This window comes from Bombus impatiens, unplaced genomic scaffold (genome assembly GCF_000188095.3).
Source record: "Bombus impatiens unplaced genomic scaffold, BIMP_2.2 scf_1096, whole genome shotgun sequence".
NCBI lineage: Eukaryota > Metazoa > Arthropoda > Insecta > Hymenoptera > Apidae > Bombus > Bombus impatiens.
The window spans coordinates 143,872-159,463 of NT_177515.1; the positions used below are offsets into that span (position 1 = coordinate 143,872).

The 15,592-nt window shown below is 43.6% G+C and overlaps 1 protein-coding gene and 2 non-coding genes across 3 annotated transcripts; 2 read left to right on the forward strand and 1 right to left on the reverse strand.

Annotated features, from left to right (window-relative positions):
* LOC100744468 lies at positions 1-10,364 on the forward strand (the record flags this gene model as incomplete). The annotated part of the gene is made up of 3 exons (XM_033323678.1): positions 1-442; positions 1,281-2,202; positions 10,228-10,364. Coding segments are annotated over 2 exons (1,344 nt in total), but the record flags the coding sequence as incomplete, so codon positions are not given.
* Positions 10,365-12,608: 2,244 nt separating this feature from the next.
* TRNAK-CUU lies at positions 12,609-12,681 on the forward strand. The gene has a single exon. It is a non-coding gene; the product is annotated as a tRNA-Lys (tRNA).
* A 340-nt stretch (positions 12,682-13,021) lies between these two features.
* TRNAN-GUU lies at positions 13,022-13,095 on the reverse strand. The gene has a single exon. It is a non-coding gene; the product is annotated as a tRNA-Asn (tRNA).
* Positions 13,096-15,592: the final 2,497 nt, after the last annotated feature.

Sequence of the window (15,592 nt, forward strand, 5' to 3'; positions counted from 1 at the left end):
GTCGGTGGCGGTGGCGGTGGCAAAGTACTAGACACCGTCAACGAAACTGTCGACACGATCCCACCGATCAAGGAAGAACAACACCAGCCAGGGGAGCAAGTGATTTCCAGCGAGGAATCGACAACAAAGCAACCGAAAAATCGGCTTTCGCACACCAACGAATCTCAACGAAACGTAACTAGAGGAGGAAGCGGCTCGCGCGCGGCTGCATCCTCACTCAGCTCCGGCAACACGCTTCTCAACCGTCGAGTTGCTAGTAAGCGATCGTCCAGGAGATGCAACGCGAACGCGCGTAGGAACGCGATGACGATGGATCTCCAGAGACTGATCACTGAGGTGCACGCTAGGCCCGCGATCTGGGACCAGAAGAACGTCAACTATCACAATCGCGATGTCATTCTAAAGATGTGGCGAGAGATCGCGAGGGCTTGCGAGGTCTCCAGTGAGTATACGCCTCGCTCTTCTCTCTCCTCTTTCCTCTTCCCATTTCGCTCTTCTCTCTTCTTTCCGCCTCTTCTATTTGCGCCTGCGTCGTTGTACGCCTCCCTTACTATGTCTCTCTCTCTCTCTCTCTCCCTCTCTCTCTCCCTCCCTCCCCCCTTACTCCCTCTCAATCTCTCTCTCTTCCCCTTTTGATCGCATCCCTTCCACTTTTTCTTTCCCTTCTACCGTCACATTTTCAACTGTTTCTACTCGTACCATTCCCTTCCCCACTACCACCTTCCTACGATTGTGTATTGTGTATGTCGTGTGTCCTTTTCATTCCTCGATCAAGCTATCGAATAACCGAGCGAACGACTCGATCAACTTGTGTGTATACGTACGTGTACACGATATAGTCGTGTCGAGATCAATTACAATCTGAACATATTAAATTTATTTGCTGGAAAACGGGCTACTTTCTAAGAGCGCGTACGGTCGATCGTTATTGCGTCGCCATTTCTATAATTTTTTAATTACAGTCAATGCCTACAATTTGTGGTAATATCGATAGCGAGCATGATTTTAATTACTGTTTACACAATATTCCGTCTGAGGTCGCGGTAATTTGAATCCATTGGATTCGTGGGCAAACGATTAAACGCTTGGAGCGCTACAAAATTTTATACTCGACGAAGCAATGTTTTCTTGGCCATTTATTTTTCATAAATTTTTCATTTTATCAATTGTCGTCTGTTATCAACGTAACAAAGCCATGCGAATGCGCACTATTCACGTAGGAAAGTTTCGAAAAATTTTTTATCGTAACAAAAGAATTAACGGAGAATCTTCGTTTCCAGCGGACGTCGCAAAATCAAAATGGAAGCACTTACGAGACAATTTCCGCAACGAATTAAAGAAAACTTATAGAGGAAAATGCGATGGTGGCGCTAATGAACATGACTCAAAATGGGTTTGGTTCAAGAGCCTGTTCTTCCTGCGAGATCAAATGAATTCAAGAGTAATCGGGTGCACTCTTTCGCAAAATTGCTCGGCGGCCCTTCGATCGTCGCCAGAAGAAACGCAAATCGAACCTCAGATCGATATTTTAGAAGGACACGAGGAAACTCAATTTGACGATTTAGATGGTGATTCTTGTCAATCTTTACTCTCGAACGACGATGGTCTTCATCAAGTTATGCCACCGCCTAAGATGAGTAAGATGAGTAAGATCGGAAAAAGATTCGAATCTCTGCAAAAGAGACTAAGGGTCTCGCAAGAAGAAGAAGGAGACGATACTTATCATTTTTTGATGAGTGTTCGAAATCCTCTCAAAAGCTTACCGCTCGATAGACAAATGTTTATTAGGTTGAAGATTCAAGAACTCGTCTACAATGAAATCAATTTACAAAATCAACAGAATCAAACGTACGAAGTCTCACAAGACGTAAAACCTCCAAGAACAAGAAATGCTAGCGGAACAGCTGGAATCGGAGTCGGACTAGGAGGTGGCGACGTTGGTCTCGCCGCACCCGTTGCAGTTGCCGATACAAATGGTGGCAGCAGTGGTGGTAGTGGTGTTGGTGGTGGTGGTGGTGTTGTTGGTGGTGGTGTTGGTGGTGGTGGCGGCGATATTGCTGCTGGATGCGTTGGAGGTGGATTAGGGGGAGGACAAACCGTTAACAACATGTCTAACCACCCTGCATCGTTACTTCACAATTGCACGACAGAGGGCTCCAGCAACAATGCCTTTTTCGGTTAATATAATTTACATTTTAAAATGTAAGAACCGTAATTTTATTAATAGAAAATAAACAATGGTATTTTTTCAGTACCTGTCCCAAACAATTATTTTCACTGCTAATATCGAAGTCGCAGTTTTTTTCTAATTCGTTGACTTTGTCGATTGATTTCAGGAACAATGTCTAGCGAAGTCCGCGGAATAAAAGAACGCGGTCGATGTGCTTTTTTATTTCTAGTCAAAATAATCACTACCATAGCTTGTTACTGCTCTGTAACTATTACTGCAGTCACTACTGCTCTTATCACTACTTCTACTGCTACTACAACTACTACTATTACTGCTACTGTTACTGTTACAGCTACTGTTACTGCTACTGCACTACTACTACCGTTATTATTATTCTCATCAATCTTATCGAACCAATTATGGCACACAGGTCAAATTGGTTATGCCGGTTAACCAACCGGTGCATTCTTCCACGAAACATCCTCGAAGTTATGGTTTTTTTGTTTCATCGATTGATTTAAGAATGGATCGAACATACAAAAGAATAATTTAACTTCCGCAAGAGCAGGTTCCTTTTAGATAAAAATAACTTTTGCGAGAAACATTTTTACTGACTCGAAAGCTAAGGTGTGTTTCTTGATTAACGACAGTAGTATAGTTTCGTCGCGTTTATTGTCAGGTCATATTACCAAGTGATACTTATCTCCTTCGCGCTCTATCATACCTATCGAACAATAAAAATTAAACATTACTCCAATTGAAATGTATAAAGTAGATTACAAAATAAAATGAAGGTAATTATTCAAAATAGGGACGATCTCACTAACAAGGATTGCCAGTCGCTTTATGGCGGCCGGTTAAAAAGATCTAAAACAAAACTATATAAAATACGATATGCAGTATCAGGGATATCTTTAAGTACATGTCTATCATACCAAGGATTCATGATTCTTCGCGTAAATATCCTTCTTCAAATTTTCATTGTCCAATTTTGCATTCATCGCTGTATCGATAACGCAGGGAGTGACATTGCGCTAGTAAAACGTTTTCCGCAAAATTTTAAATTTTAATCTTCGAATCAGCAAAAATCGTTCCCTCAAATGTTGTTTTTATCTAAAAAGAAGTTATTTTCAAAATTTCAATCAAATCGAAGCACGAAAGGTCTTAACCTTCGAATGGAAAATGAAGCTATCTGTAAAATTTCAATCAAATCGGGTGTGACAAACTGTCTGAGATACGGCCCTGATCTTAAATGTAGCTTCAGTATGCGTAATATTATACGCAGAGAAAAAGCACTACCGTTAACAAGAATGTGAGATAGGAATTGTAGACAAGGTTCGATAACGAGATACTCACATCACAGACTATGGAATATTCAATGGAACTGAAATATTCAACCTCTCGCTGGTAGTTTCGCGATTCGTTGTACGATCCCGATATAGTACGTTTTGCGACTATTCGAGGATTACGAACGAGTAAAAAATTACAATTTCTCAATCGCGGCGACGACTGCTACGAAATTCTTTCTATCACTTTCTCATCGAGTATACGTATAACACCTATGTATAGCATCCGAGCAAAAGAAATATTCTTTTCATTTCACGAATCTGCGTCATTGATGGAACGTATCGTAGTAATAGTAGAGCTTCCAGTACACAATATCTTTTTTCTTTCTGACATAACTTTACCCTCTATTGTCTGCCTTCGTATCGCTCTGTAGCTACGATGTACGCGTGACACAAAGCTTTTCACCGAGATACCGAGTTTAAAGCCCATTTTTCGAGTTTTCTCGTTAATCATCGGTAGTATTCTTTGTTCAGAACCAATTGGAATTTTTGTTACATTGTAAATTACGACGTCCCACATTTGTCAATTAATTGTCAATCGATCCCCTATTATGTTTTCCGCTTAATTCTTCGCTTGAAAAACTACACTAGTTTTATACTGTTTTCCATACGATTCGATCGGGACAAACTGTCACTCGATGTCATACAAACATTATAGAATACGTTCTTTCACAGGGAATGGTATTGTACTTCCCATACGTTGAGATAAAGTCGTTCGAATCGAGTTTGCACCAGTTCCTCGCGGTTGTTCACCGTTCAGTTGCGTTATTGGACATCGAAGAAACGACTCGTAGACGAGCCGGTTTTGAATACAGCTTTAATTAAACCAGGTTATTAGGTATAGCTCGCAGAGTATGGTCTGAAACGTTTTAGTCTTTGTTCGAGTAGAATTTATTAGACGACGACGTCGCGCCGCGGTGAGGAAAAAAGGGGAATGTTAGCTTATACGCGAACAATCGGTAAAGCGGCACCGCGTGGATAAAAAGCTTTTAGCTGTTTCGACTTGCGTCAGGAATCTGCCGATCGCTGCTTAACGAGCGAAAACAATCGGATAAAGAAGACCAATTGCTTACTTCAACATCTCGGTATTGCTTTTCCATACCGTTCGCCGTGCTTTCCATGGGAATCTCGCGAAATAACGAGGTAACTTTTCGTTTGTATAGAAAAGTCACGTCGTCTAGACGGGATACGCTATATTTGTACGGTATATTGCACTGGTTGAATAGCTTATTCGAAAGTCTGCTCTGCTTCGTAGTCTGCTCGGCGGACCACTCGGTTTTTCCATACAAAGAGGATTAGTATCGTCCTCTTTGTCTTTTTTTCTTTCTTTCTCATACTCGGTGTTCATCGTTTCGTTTATTTTTTTTTTTTTCACGGTGTTTCCCCTTCGTCTTCTTCTTTCCCAACAAACCATAAAGCCGCTTTCCCAAACAGTAGCAGCATCGCACACACTCATAACCTATCTGTCTCCTGTTTCTTGTCTATATACATATTCTGATGTGGGTTTCCTACATCGTATCAACCACTCAAACCAATCAAATTTTCAACCGTACGAAGCCTAACGAATACATTGCAATAATCAAAAATCAAATGTATAACAACGCGCGTTTTGTGCAATATTTTCGAACGTTAGAAGAAAGGTGCAAAGATTTGTTGGAAACGAGTTTATCGTATTCTCGAACGATATCCATTGCCAAACCGATAAACATTTTGAATTCGTTCGCGCGTATCTTCCTTCCGAGAATGTGTCGTCGTATCGTCTAGCTGAAAATTTGAATAAAAAGCACGTTTACATTGGAGTTGAAGCGATTCTTGGCAAACGACGCAGAGAACGAAAAGCGAGTGACTCGGTAACAGATTCGGTGACCGACAGAGGTTCTCTTTGATCACAAAGAAAAACGCAATCGCTTCCCTTTTTCGCTATCCCGACGTCTGCTCTCTTTCCTGTGTAATCGTTCGTCTTCCTTAATCGAAATCGCTTTGCATTCGATATCGTCTCTATACTGAGTTTTAAGAAACAAAATACTAAGGCCGCCATAAACACAAAATACGTATACATACATATGTATATACACATGCATATAGAATACACACGCATACACACACGCGTATAATTTTCATTTTTTCCCTTAAAAAGCAAAATACGCCAAGGTAATATTCAATGAAATAGAGTTGTTGCGTCGTATTTCGGAAGGGACTGGCAGTCGAAACTCTGAGTTCCATTTATTTTGATCTTGAACTAGACGCCGTCATAACAGCTTATATAAACAAAGTGTATTCAGTGCTGCGATCTATTATAGTTTGGGTACACGGCGGCGATTGCCAGCCTGGCCCTGCCCTGCCTTGCCCTGGCCTGGCCTGGCCTGGCCTGGCCTGGCCTGGCCTGGCATGGCCCTACCCTGCTCTGCCCTGCCCTGGCCTGGTCGACTCGGCCTGACCCGGCCCAACACACGCCACACTCGGAATAAACGCGCGAAAGCGACCGAGTGGAAGCCTACGATGAGTGAAACGAACCAACGCAACGCAGCGGTGCCAGTTTCGCCAGTGAGACTTTAGCTAGCGTCCGAACCACTGGTGCATTCCACCGGTACGATTTCTACTTGCACGCACGCTGCTGGCCGCAATTTTCAGCTGCCGCGTTCAATTTTCATCTACCAAGCATTCCGAAGAATAAATCAGCACAGGGGCACCGGTGAAAAATTCGTATACGAAGATAAGAAAGTACAAGTTGACGCGCGTGCGCGAAAAGTTAGGGACCGCCAGTCTCCGCTAAAATCTCTCCACACACAGATTCAAGCGTGTTGCGATTAAAGAAATTTGTCTGGTACCGGTAAATGATCCGTGATACGCGGTTCGGTGGTGAAAACACAACTTTTTGAAGAAATGGAAAAACAGCGAGCTCGTCGATGACTCGAAGTAAGTGGTACCGAACAAACATATGTACATGTAATTTTGGGTTATTCACGATGTGGATTCGCTCAACGATTACGAGAAGAACAGCGCTCGAGCTAATACGAATTAAGTCGCCTTATGTACTTACAGTGATTGGCAATCGCACGTTCGATCGATCGATCGAAATATGTAATTGCTGTCTCGAAAGAGATTTTCTTTGTAATTCTCGGAGTTATCGGCTAATTTCCAAATTATTTTTGTCTCAACGTAGTGCGTGGTATACATTTTCAGCGAATGGCGCGTTAGTAGTACTTGAAAAAAATAGATACTCTGGAAAACAGGTACCGGTAAATTTATTCTAAGAGATACGAAAATAGGAAGGGAAAAGGCAAGCGAATCGCATCGTTCGAAGCATATCCAAATGCAAGCCCTTAAATGTTTCGACACTGGTGTACTAACGTGCGTGGCGTTCGGACAATGTATCGCTTTCTGGACTGTAACTTATGTCAATTGATGACATATTCGGTGTAAATACATCGCGTCTGCGTTACATTTCGAGAGAAACGTTAATTTAGAGACAGGGTTCTGACTTGACGCTCACCACCGACACCTCCCATCTAAATCTCCCTTTCTCGAAATCGTACAACGATTTGTATATCAATGATTTCGTTTTCTCGTGTTATCTGTAAGCGAAAGTACGTCTTTCGTGTTTAAACATCGTTGCCTTTCTCCTTTTATAATATCCTCTTACTCGCGCCCCGCCTCTCCGTTCTCTTCATTCCTCCTCTCTTCTCTTTCTTCCTATGACTTCCAACGAGTCTCTTGCTCGTTTTTTCTCTCAATCTTTTACCTCAACTTATCTTTCAAAACACGTTTTGCACGAAGAAATGCGTCAAGCTAGAATCGTCGAACTCAAAATGGAAATTATTCGGTATAATCTATAGCTTGATTAGGCCGGTATTCCATAACTAACAAACAAATAAATAAATAAATAAGTAACGACGAAGGAGACTTGTCGCGAGAATCGAGATGACGGGGAATCGAGTGACGAACGAATTGGCCACTAGTACCTTATAAGGCGCGAAGGTTCGCACATAGCGGCAGCGCTATCGTCCTCCGATCTGGCGAAACCGGCCTTCGGCCGTGTTTGCTTCTCGGATTTCGCAATTTCGATTTTCTAGAGATACTTTCCGCGATCTCGAAACTGTAACCAATTCCGCGAGACTATGCAGCGTGGTTTGCACGTGCGCGCTCGCTAGTTTCGCGATAAAACAGATAGATTTGCCACGAGATTTATTTAAGTGATAATGTCTGGAGGCAAGCGTCGAACGGTAACCTTTCGTCAACAATTAACGCGTACGAAGCACTAAGAACGCGAGTGGTACACGTCGAGGCGTGGCGGTGCATAAACTGTCGCACTCGACCAGCTCGTGAAACGTGTTTGCGCGGTCACGTTGGCAACACTAGCAGGAAATAGCTTTCATTGGACGCAGACAGAGACCCATCGAGTCGGTTCGCCTTCACCCTGCTCCGCAACACCTCGCCACGGTTCCTCTTGTCACGCTTCGCGTTTGCGCAAACCTTCTCGAACCTGCTAAAACACAAAGCGCTTCAAGTACGACTGGATCCGTGCGAATTTCAAGCTTTCTACTATTTGAAAATTCGTCGTGAACGGTTACACGATTGCGAGAATACCACGTGATTACGCGCAACGACTGTCAAACGTTCTCTAGTGCGAACACGTTGCGTGCAGTGCACTGATTCCAGTCGAATCGTACACTTCGATCGAAACCTTGTCCTCGCTTCTCTCTCTCTCTCTCTCTCTCTCTCTCTCTCTCTCTCTCCCGAAGAATCAGTTCGTAAAGAAGAACTTAACGCAAAAGTAGAAAGAATTAAAGAAGGGATAGTTATTTGATCGATGTAATTCGAAGGGAAATAGAAGAAAAAAAGAAGAAGGAAAGGAGTATAAAGAAAAAACTGCTGCGTTGAAAACGAATGTGAGTAATTATGAAAGAGTGGCGTCGAGCGCTTGTCGTGGTAGGGCCTCTTGTACAAGCACGAGCAAACCTCTGATCGCTGGAGGGAGAAAGATCTGGTCGGCAACAAGGTGGTTTGTGCAAACGCGTAGGTACGCGTTTCCAAAGGCAGGCATACGATCGACATCTGACTACCATCTGACGATCGTCCGTTCGAGAAGCGGCCTGTGGACTCGTGTGGACTGGTGGCCCCTCAGTCGAACGTCGAGCGCGGTCATCCACGCTACGTTTATCTTACTTGTGCTCGCGTTCGTCGTTCGATCGTAAGTCAACCGCGTGGCGAGAAGATCGCGTTACGTTCTTTCAAAGACCGTACACCTATATAAAAACACGGAATTTCGTAAGTGCATGAATTGATGGAAAAGCCGAAGCTCGATTTCTGATCGACTTCCTTGGGAATCGTATCCGCGCGAACCAAGCAACATGTCGGATTTGGTCGGATACTCGCATGATTTTCTCGCGGAATTCATTCACCTCTACCGTAGTTTCCGCTGCTTGTGGCAGGTCAGGTATAGGGGATACAAGGACAGGATACTTCGAAATCGTGCTTATGACGCTCTCGTGCAAAAATTGAGGGAGGTTAATCCGATCGCGGATAAAGAGACTGTCATACGAAAAATCAACACGCTTAGAACCGCGTTCAGAAGGGAATACAAAAAGGTGCGCAATTCGCAAAAGATGGTCCAGAATCCTCGACTACGATACAGATCTTCGTTATGGTACTACGATATTTTAAAGTTCGTAGCGGAACAAAACGAAACGAGTCCACTAGATGAAGAGAGAGACTTTAAGAATGCTTTGGCTAACCCAACGGATCTCTCTCAAGAGGAGATGATGGTACGACCTCGTGCAATTTTTCTCGAGTTACCGAGACTGCGCAAATCGAGACTCTCGCACTCTCTCGCTTTCGCTCTCCCTTTCCCCTTAAAACCGTCCCTTCTCTTCCCCTCCCTTTCGTTGTTATCTATACTCATTTGCACTCTACTTTTACTTCTGTATTCTTAAACGAACACGCAAGCTTTTGGTATTTCAATTTTTTGAAAAATCGAATTTGTCGTTCGTGAACGAGTAATCGAAGGCGTCAAGTTGCGTTTCGTTCTGTAACGTCGTGGTACATCACGTCGTGGTAGCGAGTACGGTGAGAACGAGAAGATAAATATTTCGCGAGCAATACGATACGAGCAACAAGCTCGTTTCTTCCTCTTCTTATCCTTTCTTCCCTGCCATTTTTAGTCTCGCTTTTAATTTCTTTTTAACCTTCGCTCTATCTATTTCTCTTGCTCTTTACGGGACTTTATCGATCGGAAAACTCGACGAGCGTTACGATACGCTGAGAATTACGTTTTAATCAAAAAGAAAGTCGAAACGTTGGTTTGTTCGTCCATATATTCGTATATTTAAAACGCTCTTGCACGAATACTTCGTGCGAAAGATTATGCAAGTTGGAAAGCATTTTTATTTCATTGAGAGCAAACTCGACACGACGCGATACGACCCGATACGATACGACACGATACGACGCGATACGATAAGATAGAACCTAACAACGCGATACGATAAGGCGGAACGTAACAACGCGAGTCAGTGCAACGACGTATCGAATGGTTCGTTCGGACGTTGGACTCTGTTTGTATCGCGTTCGTTCGTTCGTTCGTTCGTTCGTTCGTTCGTTCGTTCGTTCGTTCGTTCGTTGATCGTTATACACATACGCGTACTTTGATCGATACACCATAGTCCATATCGCTAGCATTGAATTACAGTTGGCAACGTAACTGTTTTCTAGTCTGTGCAAACGGACGTAGACAAGATCGAGCCACCGTCACCTGTACCGTCCCCGGCAGCTAGCTCTGCTCCGGCGTTTCAACCGATCATCCTTGAAACCGAGGGCTCGTACGCCAGAAGAATTTCCACCTCCGCATCGGCCGATCCTCTCAGAAGGAAATGTCATCAACAACCGGAAAGCTTTCAAGATCGTCAGCCGAAGGACTCGACGTGTGAAATCTCTCCGAGACAGTTTGCCAGTTCCGTAACTGACGACCATTTCGAGACGTTTGGTCGTTATGTGGCTGGCAAATTGAGGAAATCGATGCCTCGTCAAAGTATTATCGCCGAGAAAGTAATCGCGGAGGTCCTCTTGAGAGCTAATCTCGGCACCTTGGAAGAAGCTACCTGCCTTACGGAAAAAGTACCTTCTCGTTGCTTCTTAGTAATGGGCGATCGTTGAATATCACCGATCCATCACCGGCGTCCGTTTCTCCCTCATTTGTTCTCTCCAACAGTCGCCAATGTTTTGCGTTCGTTTACGCCGTTCATCCCCTGTCTTTCCGTTAAGCAGCATACCCGGTCGCATCTTTGATCCAAACCGACGCGCGCGTTTGTATCCAATGGTCAGGGAAGAACAGCGAACCATCGGCTGCCGGTCGAACAAAACACAACCTCGACAAATTTGCTCGCGAGAATGGCAGACAGGTCGCATCGCAGACGAGTCAATTCTGGCAGCCAGCCAATCAAACAAGACCTTTTGTTTTCCTACGCGTGAAAAACCCAGTGCACCACGATACATACGTATTTTTCATACGAATAAACCAGTTTCTTTGTAAGCAGATGACAACGATTTCTATTTTTTTCTTCTGTTTTCCACTCGAGATCAATCCACGATTCCATAATTATTCGTTTTATAGCAACATTTATATCCTAATTACGACTAGTCTCTTGACACACCTTTTCCAGGAATTTGCTATTTCGTTTTCGCTTTCCCACAGCGAATCCATCCCGATGAATTCCATCGCCCAACTTTGATCCAAGTCGCTTTAAACTTTTGCAATGAAAGCTTCGTGTAATCGGTCAGTCAGTTGTGTTACATCCGAACCAGGTATCATCGAAGTTCTCTTGCCGATACGATGATTTAAGCTTAGACGAGATAGTAGTATCTTAGATCTTAGATTACCTAGCCACGTTGCATTAAACCGATCGCATAGGAAAATGACATTATCGAGACGTTATAATTATCGCTCGAAACGCAATTACCCTTTGTGATTCAAGGTTAGCCTATTCAATAACAATAAATTGTTTAAGAAATTTTTTATGTATCATGTTCTGTGTATTGAAATAAAAAGTTAACGGTTGACGAGGTGGCCGAGTGGTTAAGGCGTTGGACTGCTAATCCAATGTGCTCTGCACGCGTGCTCTGCACGCGTGGGTGTGCTCTGCACGCGTGGGTTCGAATCCCATCCTCGTCGGTGTTTTTCGTACCTTTTTCCTTTTTTTGTTTTCCCTGTGTTTAATATTTTTTTCCGATTATCCGAGTATCTACCACTTTTCATTGTCATCGATAAATACGTTTGAATCAAGGAAAAAATTAAATTTGCTTAAAAATTAGTATAAAAGAAAAGATCGAATAAAAATTTTGCTGCACAAAGAGAGAAAGATGGCGGTAGGTTAATATACATACATACATATATGGATATAATAACTTTAAAAGTAAAGTATAAGAATAAATGTTGGGATTCTGAAGGTTTCTGCCTAAACTTGAATTGCATGGTTAACGTGGTTGCGTGGAACACCATAGATCATAACCAAAACAGTAGAAAATTATGCGTGTTCGTCATTAATGTTCTCGACAGGATCTTACCTGAAAGTGGATGGTATGTTTGGTCAAACAAGATTTTCGACCTAAGTTGCGTTGCGTTTAAAAAGGCGCATATCAGATGCGTTTCAGGGTTTAGAGAAGTTGCCCTACGTTGAGCATTAACTTTCGAGCATTAACCAACAAGATCTTAAGAGACACACCAGAGATATAGCCAACTTTAGTTTGTTCTCGGATAAAACCTTAGAAAGCCTCGTAAAACAAGAAAATTGCTCTAAAAGTTTCAGGCGTTTACGTTACAGCACATTATCGTTATACATATATCGAGAAATTACGAAAACCTTTTTAGTGTAAAACGCGAAGTAAGTTATCGCCAATACTTGATCTCATCAAATAAACGATAGTGTTACGCAAAAATTTGCAACTTATTCCGTAACCCACGTTTCGTATCTATTACGAAAGAATCGAGCGTCGACAGCATCGTCGACGAGTATCGAAAAAATTTATTTATTAGTTAGGCAATTTTATTAGTACGTAATACATGTAGTTTGCTATATCAAAGATCGCAAAAAATTATAGCCCGGCTAGCTCAGTCGGTAGAGCATGAGACTCTTAATCTCAGGGTCGTGGGTTCGAGCCCCACGTTGGGCGGAGTGTTATTTTTTGTTGCTGTATCGGCAAGATTTGCGTATTAAAAAATACGTTGCTTTTTTTTTAAATTATGTAGATCCATTTTTTTCGCTTTGATATCAAATAAGTTCAAAAATAATGGAACAAGGAGGAAGGAAAGAAGACGGTACTAGGGGATGATTTTCAGTACCGTTTGCTTCGTCTGTTCGAAAATGGTATAGATTTAGCTCAGCAATTTTTCGGAGGAAGTACCATACAAAAAAATTATACTTGTTCGATGCTTGGTACCATATACGTACAATATTCATGGTCATTTATAAAGTCCTTGCTCGAAAGGACTCGATGTGACAAAAGAGAAATTCGCCCCCGGGTGGGCTCGAACCACCAACCTTTCGGTTAACAGCCGAACGCGCTAGCCGATTGCGCCACGGAGGCAACTTGTTTCGTCGTTTCTAATATATCGTAGCTGTGTTAAATGTATCAAATTACAAGTAGTGGAACTGATAACGATGAATAGAAGCATAATCTACATCCATGCGATAATAATACAATGTATAGGATAGGATAGAAGAAACATCTAATCGTGGAAAAAGTCGATATACTCGAACCTGGGAACGCGCGTTTCTTTTCGTATTCCACCTAATTAGGTGATACATACTCGGAAGTAGAATGCCAGCAATTTGGTGGCGCGTGCACCTAAAGGTTGCACACGCAAGTACGTATCTAAGCCTGCTCGAGATAGCAGCAGAATCTCACGGTGAATTAGGTCGGCGCGATGCTCGTTTAAATGAATTTGAGTGGTTGGACGAATAACGTGTGTGTCGGTGAAAGGACTGCGTACACACACCGCTTAGCCGAAAGCAAGATACGCGAAAGGAAAGCTGTTCGGGTGACTGCTCGGTGGAGAAAAGAACAATCGCGGAGGCTGTGACTGGGTGTTTCGTAGCGGGAACCTTGAAGCGAGTTCGAGGGTGTTGCCAGAACGACGAAGGGTGTTTGCGGAAGGTTCGTTGGGAACGCAACGAGCGAATTCTCGTAAAGGGCTCGTTATCCTTTCCCGTTAGTTTCGGTAACGGGCCGCGTCTACTCGGATCAAGCGAAAAGAGTCGATCGCGAAGCCAAGCACAGGCAACAGAGGCGGAGGACGACGATAGCCCTTCGTGCCTTGTCAACGAGCCATTAATTGTAGCTCGCGCGAGCTTATGCCATAGACTGTAGGCAATCTTTCTTTGCACTGTTCCCGCGGTTCTGCCTCAAATTATCTTTCCCATTCTTCGTTTTCTATTTCTATTTCTCCTTCTTTCTCTTTTTATTATGCACGGAATCAAATAAGTTGTCTGGATTCTTCGCTGGAAATTTTCTGGCGAAACGTAATTGTGCCAAATGGAATTCCGAATCGCGTTCGATCATTACGTTACGCTCGAGCTTAATCGAGTCGTTCCTACTCCTTGCGCTCCTTTGTCCCCGTGGTGCAAGCGGGAAGAGGTAGCGAAGAAGGTAGCACACCAATTTCGAAGCTCGGCTGCGTAACACGTGTCAATCGTCGATGGGCGATGAGATCGTCGAGTCGAATCGAGTGAAGTCGAGAGGATCCTCGGACGCGACAAGATCGATATTTATCCTGGCAAAAATCCAGGCTCGAAACAGTGCCAACTCGTATACGGATAATATCGCATCCCTCTGGTGAGATACCTACGTAATTATCGTCTCGACGAATTCACGTTTGTGCCCCCAATTTCCTTTCTTTTTTTTCGTTTTTTTTTTTTCTCGCTGGCAAAAGATTAAAAAGGGAGATTCGGGAGCGAGGGTGTAGAGTAAAATTGACGCGAGGCAACATTCCAACATTTGGCGTCGAAGGCAGACAGTTTCGGATTTAGTCGAATGGGAAAGTCGAGCATGTAAATGCGAGAAAGCTAGGGGCAGGCATTCGACCGAGCAATCGATAATCTTCCTTTTTGTTCGCGATGCAACCCCGAAAGGTATTCATTTGGCGGTATAAAAGCCGAAGGTTTCGATACTTTGAGACGGTTCGACGTCGCTTTGTCGAAAGCCACGAAGAGCCACAAACAATAGGAGGCACAAAGTCGAAAAGGTCGCTAAATGATAATTCAAACTAAATGGTTCCTTCTCATTAAACCGAAGAAGATAAGAAGAAGGAAACAGTTATTCCATGCCGAGAATCGCGCAGCATCGATCCTACATCGAAAATACATCGTAAAATCGAAAGAGATCGTTGTCGTGTCTTTTCTACGGTAATGCTCGGCGAAATGAGAGCGGGAATTCTCCAAAGTCCCCTCGATTGGATCTGGCTACCCTACCTTGTCGAAGGGTGTCGTCCCGTTTAGCCACTGTTGCACAGGGACGTACGCTCGTCGTTCATTAGTCCTGCTCGTATAGCATACATTATATATATACTACGTAATCGTGTCAACGCTGTAACATCGATTTATTTAAGATCGTGCGTTTTCCCGTAGATGGTATCGTGAACACGCAAAGGGACAGCTATGTATGTATGTATGTAGAATAATGTACATCGTCGGACATCGAACTCGATAGAGTCGTCTAGGTTTGTCAGCTGTCGAGAATGCCAAAGCGGCAAGAATTGGTCGGTTTCTGTCGGTCGCGAGAGCGAGAGGCGCACGAAATCAGGTAGGATTCGAAAGACGGTTCGTGCTCTCTAGTTCGTGTCGATATTCCGAGTGAGGCGGTGGGATGGTTCGTATCGACGGGAAAGAGCCGAGAGCTTGACAGAAGCGGACAGTATCAGGTGGAAGGGAGTACATAGAGTATAGAGGGAGAGCACCCCTTTCGAGTACGGCCCTGCAACGTGCCCACCCAATAAGGGTGCGTAGTCGGCGGCGCTCAGTCTCGTCGGAACGGTCAGTGAGGTAGGAGGTTTTGTTCCCGTAATACTAGAGTGTCGCGTGCCGGC